This window comes from Colobus angolensis, unplaced genomic scaffold (assembly GCF_000951035.1).
Source record: "Colobus angolensis palliatus isolate OR3802 unplaced genomic scaffold, Cang.pa_1.0 Scaffold382, whole genome shotgun sequence".
Classification (NCBI taxonomy): domain Eukaryota; kingdom Metazoa; phylum Chordata; class Mammalia; order Primates; family Cercopithecidae; genus Colobus; species Colobus angolensis.
In genome coordinates, this window is record NW_012117177.1 from 1,215,271 (window position 1) to 1,221,297 (window position 6,027).

The 6,027-nt window shown below is 46.3% G+C and overlaps 1 protein-coding gene across 1 annotated transcript; it reads right to left on the reverse strand.

The window, feature by feature from the left end:
- Nucleotides 1-857: 857 nt before the first annotated feature.
- On the reverse strand, nt 858-1,781 carry LOC105520617 (solute carrier family 25 member 53). Its single transcript, XM_011954455.1, has one exon. The coding sequence runs from the start codon at nt 1,779-1,781 to the stop codon at nt 858-860; it is 924 nt and encodes a 307-aa protein (XP_011809845.1).
- Between the last annotated feature and the right edge of the window lie 4,246 nt (nt 1,782-6,027).

The following is a 6,027-nucleotide window of genomic DNA, read 5'->3' on the forward strand; positions in this document are numbered from 1 at the left end:
ATACTAACTACATTTACCACGTCAACAAAATATGCAATTATCTGTGAAAAGATATGGTCATTTACTTCACTTCCAGGTTTTTTAGGGAAACTCAAATGGTTTCTAGGCAATGTTATCACCTTGCTCTCAGAAATGTCCTAGCAGATAACACCAAGCAGACTATAGCAAATGTTTCTATTTTGCATGTAATTAAATCTCTTCTTTCAAAGTTTTATCCTTTCCATCCATGGGTCACACTTCTTCGCACTCCCATCTCCAGCCCCACTAGTTCTTATGGCACCTGATGAGTTCACACAAGCCTAATTTGGGATTTCCAGTCACAGCTGCTACCCTGAAAGTAGGACCCACAGCCTTGAGAAGTGAGAGGTGGTGGTAGAGGCAGTGAACAATGTCATGAAAATGTAGCCATCTGAGAAGTTTTATGGAATTCCCATCCTAAGAGTCAAGCATAGTTCTTTGAAATTGGAGTTCCACTCAGTTTGGTCTGGAGGACACCTAGAGGGGCCCCAAAGCTCAAAGTGCCTAAGTAAGGTCATCTTTTTAAGTTTCCACTTATTGCCAAGGAATTCCTTAAAGGAATGACACTTAATCTGGGTTACACGTTATTTAAAGGCTTCCTGGCGCTGAGGCTACTGAAGCTGTGGAGAGACTGGGGCAAATGTTTCTTTTTGACTAAGGAATCCTGTTGGGCTTTGTCCTTGCTCAACAGGTTGGTAGTTGGGAACTTCTCCCATGCAATGAGTTTACAGATGCTAAAGGATGGCTGTATTAGGCAACTGAGCCAAAGAAGTAAGCTATATAGAACCAACCAGGGAAGATTTAGAATAACAAAGCTGCCATGGCCACACTTTCTGCAGCTAGTCAGTCTTCAGCTCTTTCCTGGAGCGAGACTTCCTCTGCAGGAAGTCATGGATTGCCGTAGTGAGGCCCCATGTCACACTGGACCTTAGGATGACCAGGGAGCCTCCACGGTAGATCAGGAGCAGCTTTCGACCCCGAGTGTTCCACACATCCTGGGCAGAGGCCCACAGGCTTGGCATGTTCTGCCATCCAATATGGGACTGCATATTAGCAACCAGCACAATCAGAGGATACAGAACTAGGCAGGTGATTGTTCCATTGACACTACCAGACACCAAGGCAGGAACCCAATGGGGCAGGCCTTGCTCTGCCAGGCCATCCTGGATGGGGTCCTTGAAAGAAAAATATAGAGCACTCCCCAGGCTGTTCCTGGCCAGGACAGGCCAGAAACCACGATAGTAACCCAGTGACAGCCGCCCCCAAAGCCCGTAAGAGTTGAATTCCTTGAGAATGCTGAAGGTGCTGGGGAAGCGAGCTTGCTTGCGACCATCCTGGAGCACATTTTGCACCCTTTCAAAGGGGCTGAGTGCCACAGCCTCCACCACGCCAGACATGAGCCCTGCAGCCCAGCGGTGTCCCAGGGTGTGTGGCCCAACAGGAGAGAGAAAGCACAGCAGGCTATCATAAGTCCCAAACAGAAGAGTCCCTTGCAACGTCTTGGAGAGAAGAGGAGGGTAGATTCCCCGGTAGAAGTATTGAGGACCTTCGTGCCAAAGCTGTCTCACAGCCTCTGACACTGCCATGGCATGGATCTGTTGCCGGAACACAACCTTATAGATAGGAAAGGTCAGAAAAGTAGACATAAAGTTGGAAACGGCCCCAAGGGCGTAGGCCTGGGAATGCCAGCTTTTCTTTCCTGGAGCCTCTGCCCGTGTCCTGTGCTGAAGCTCCTTCCCAGGAGAGTTGTTCTGCTCCCCCATGCTGAAGACAACTGGGTGCAGATGGAAGAAACTGGCAAGGGTGGAAAAAAAGAGATTAGACTGACCAATTAATTCTGTTGGCAAGCATTTTCATTGCTTAATTAGAAATGAACCTAAGAAACTCAGGTCGACGGAAACAAGCAACTCATTGAGCCAGTTTCTGATATATAAGCACACCCTTAAGAAATTAAGAATTAATTAACTTTAAATTAAAAGAAAGGCAATCAGTTTTTCTCAACAGAGCCACCACTACAGTATTTTGCTGACACAGCAAATATTCCAATATTCAAAGGATTACAACGGGAAAAACATGAAATAGAGGAGGGGAAGACTCCAAAACTTATTGCATCAACTTTCATGACATGAAACTGCATTTTATAAACTACTTGAATAATACATTACTATTCTGTTTTTTTAAAAATCTGGCACTATCTTGTAGAGGCAGAAAGGCATTTAACAGTTGGAGTGCAATGCTTTCTCTAAAAGTTGGTATTAAATTTGGGGAGGGGGAATCTCCCCTCGCCTTTCTCTCCATAGATTCCTGCCCAAGTTGTAGCTGTTTCATGGCAACGCCCAGCCCCCCTCTAGCAAGTGAGGAAAGGAAAGAGCAGCTGCTTCTGGAAGTTCAGTGCGTAAAGACTCAGCACCTGGCAACTTCTAAGCCTAACCTTGAAGACCTGTAGCTATATAACAGAGCAAGGTTTCTTAACCTCGGTGCTACTGACATTTTAAGCAGGATAATTTTTTATTCTTGGCGCCTGTCCTGTGCATTGGAGGATGTTCAGAGGCTCCCTGGCTTCAGCTCAGTGCGTGCCGGTAGCACCAGTGGTGACTTACACAGTGTGATGACCAAAAATATCTTGAGACCTTGCCAAATGTCCCCTGGGAGGCAAAACCTGGCTTAGAACCACTGTACTAGATAGAATAGGCAGTGCAAGGACCCAAAACTATTGCTCCTTACCCAAGAAAGGCCAGGAAGCAGATGGCTAGTATGAGAAGCAATTTGGAAGCCAGGACATATGAAGGAACTTTGGGATCTAAAGAAAAAATGAATGCTCAGTGCAAATCTGAGGGAGTTTGCTGGGGAGGAAAGAGGGGGTCCCTGGGCTGACGAGACAGGGTGTACAGTAGCCAGAGCTGCCACCTCAGGGAAGGGAGCACAGAGATGTGTGAGTGTGGGGCAGGAGGACAGGGGAGAGGGGGAGGGGCATGATGGCCAGGATGGAGGCTTCCATCTACAGTGATAGGGACAAGAAGTCTGGCAGCAGCTGCAGGCCCACAAGTTTCATACAGAACCCTGGGCTATGTGGTGGGGGGCATGAAGGTTGGGACTCTCATTAAGTTAGCAGGCTGATGGGGGACCAGAGAGTCCAGGCTGAGGTCTCCAGGGAGGAGTGGAAGTCACACACTGCAAGAAGCCCAATGCAGCCTTCCCGAGGCTGCCAGGCCAAGAATCCGCCTTGGCATACTACTCCTTCCAAAATCACTTCCATCAGCTCTGCTCTTCCCTAGCCCCTTCTCCCTGCTCCATCCATCTCCCCACAATCCCATTCCTATCCCCACTGCTCCATCCATATCCCCATAATCTCATTCTATACCCCCTGCTCCATCCATATCCCCACAATCTCATTCCTATCCCCTTGCCCCATCCATATCCCCACAATCTCATTCTATCCCTCCTGCTCCATCCATATCCCACAGTCTCATTCATACCACCCTGCTCCATCCACATCCCCACAATCTCATTCATAACCCCACACTGTTCCATCCATATCCCCACATTCTCATTCCTATCCCCTTTGCTCCATCCATTTTGTCACAATCTTACTTTACCACCACTCCCCTCCCATGGAGCCACACTCACCTCTTGGTGGAGGGAGATGGAGGCTCAGCCTCCTGTACTCTGCCCATCACCACGTCCCCCTACCCCCATATTCCATGATGGCCTTAAGCCTCAGCCTCCTTTACCCTCATAGCCAGTACACTGGGAGGGCCCCTCTGCCTCTGACCCTTTAGATGAGAACAGAGCAGGAGTAAAAGCTCAAGAGGCCCACTATTTGCATCCCTTTGGGCCACCTCTGGCCCCTGGCAGCCCCATTTCCATTTCTCCAGAGCCAAAGGGGACTCCCCCCAGATACGCAGGCAGCTAAATCCACAGAAGCCCCCAACAGTCCTCAGCTCTCCTACTAAAGATCTTCTTTCCAAAGTCTTACCTTCACCTAAATAAGGACAGGTGGTGAGGTAAATATTTGTCCTTTCTTCTACCTCAGAGTGCAATAATGTTCCATTTCCTCCCTACCATTTATAAATGTGTTCACTGACACCATGAGGCAGGATGATTTAGCAGAAAGAAAACTGGGCTAGGATTTGGCAGTGCAAGGATTCCCAACTATCGCACCTACCCTAGAAAGGCCAGGAAGCAGGTGGGGTAGTATGAGATAACTAGCATTCTAAGTGAGTTTTGTTATTAACTTGATGTGTGACCTTTAGAAGTTCAATGACATCTTGGAGTCTTACCCACCTGAGCTGTAAATGGAGCAGAAAGGGCAAAATAATTTTTAGTCATCTCCATACCATATCTGTCAGAGGGTGTTGATATGGGGGCATTCAGGTCAATAGTTGATAGAGGGATTGTACTTTTCAATCCCCAACTCCTGCCATTTTTGTAAATCATTTTGAGGGATTAAAGGTGAACAATAATTGAGAAACATCTAACCTTAATATGTAATCCATTTTATGAATCCAATCCTTTCCATTTTATGGGAGGGGAGTTCGTGTTTCTCCCATGTATTTTCTGTTAAGATGCCAGGCTTTCGAAAGGGCAGACAGACCTGGGACTGAATTCTGCCTCTGCCACTTACTTAGTTGTGTGACCTTGAACAAGACATTTCATTCAGTCTCAGGTTCTTCAGCTACAAAACAGGGATATTAGGATCCACCTCAAAACGTTGTGGCAGAGATTAATAACGTGAAATGAGAGAAAGTGGTTGAGAAGCCATAACATGGTGGCCTTGATAAGAAGTATGAAAACAAAAATGCTTCTGGACTTCAGTATCTGTGTCCACAGAACACATGCTCCTTCTGGACGCTCTCAGGACAACCATAACCAGACACAGGGGCATTTGGGAACAAATCTTCTGTTCCCAAGGGAGGCAGGAAAGCTCTTACTTCCAAATGGGAAGGCGCAGCATAAGCAATCTAGGAGAGCCTGGCCCCTTCACATGAATTCAAAGTACAGACTACAGAATGGACCTAGAGTTGGCCTTAAGCAGATATTATCTGTACCCTATGACCTGCCTCCTATGTTTACAGCCTAGTAAAATGAGCCCAGAGGATTCCAGACTCTCCCAGTCAGTCTAGTCCACATGGGTAGCCTATGTGACTGCCCCAGGATCCAGCCACAAATGAATGTATTTGTCTGTTCATTCAGGGCATCTCTCAGCCAGTCCTTTGGTCAGCTCACAAACATGTATTGATCATCCACTAAATCATTGTGGGTAAACCACCATGGAGCTAGAGTGAATAGAATTTGGTGCCTGCCCTCAAGTGCCTGGGAATCTAGTAGGGGAGACAGGTAAACAATGAGCTAAACTCTACAGAAAGACAAAATAAAGGGTATACTAATGAAGGTGGAAACAAAAAGACAAGAGCAATTTATTCTACCTCAGAAGGGGCATATGACTCAATCCTTAACTGAGTAGAATAGAATATGCTGTTGTTAGGTAGGGGAGTAAGGGCAAACATTCTAGGCTGAGGAAGTGGCCTAAGGCACATAGGCTTAAAAGTGTGAGTTGTGCATGGGGCTGGTCTACCCCATGCGGTGAGAAGGAAACAGAGCAGTGGTTGACAGAGAGGAGCCCATTTAAGACGAGGACCACCTTTGTCTTCCCCACTGCATTGTGCTGTAGGGTACAGACATGGGCTCTGGATTCAGCCAGCCCTGGATTTGAATTTCACTCTGTCACTTCCTAGCTTTATAACTTTGGCCAAGTTTTATCATCTTGTTGATCCTCAGTATCCTTATATGTAAAATGATTGTCATGAAGGATGCATGAGACAAAGTACAGAAAGTGCTTAGCACAGCACCTGGTATATAAATTGCTCCATAAGTTATATTAGTAATTTCATTTTAAAAAAATGAGATAAGGTAATTTATACATTCAATGCCATCATCATTAAGCTACCAATGACTTTCTTCACAGAATTGGAAAAAACTGCTTTAAAGTTCATATGGAACCAAAAAAGA

Excerpts from the sequence above, each read along its gene's own strand:
- LOC105520617 (XM_011954455.1), bottom strand. The coding sequence starts at position 1,781 with ATGGGGGAGCAGAACAACTCTCCTGGGAAGGAGCTTCAGCACAGGACA.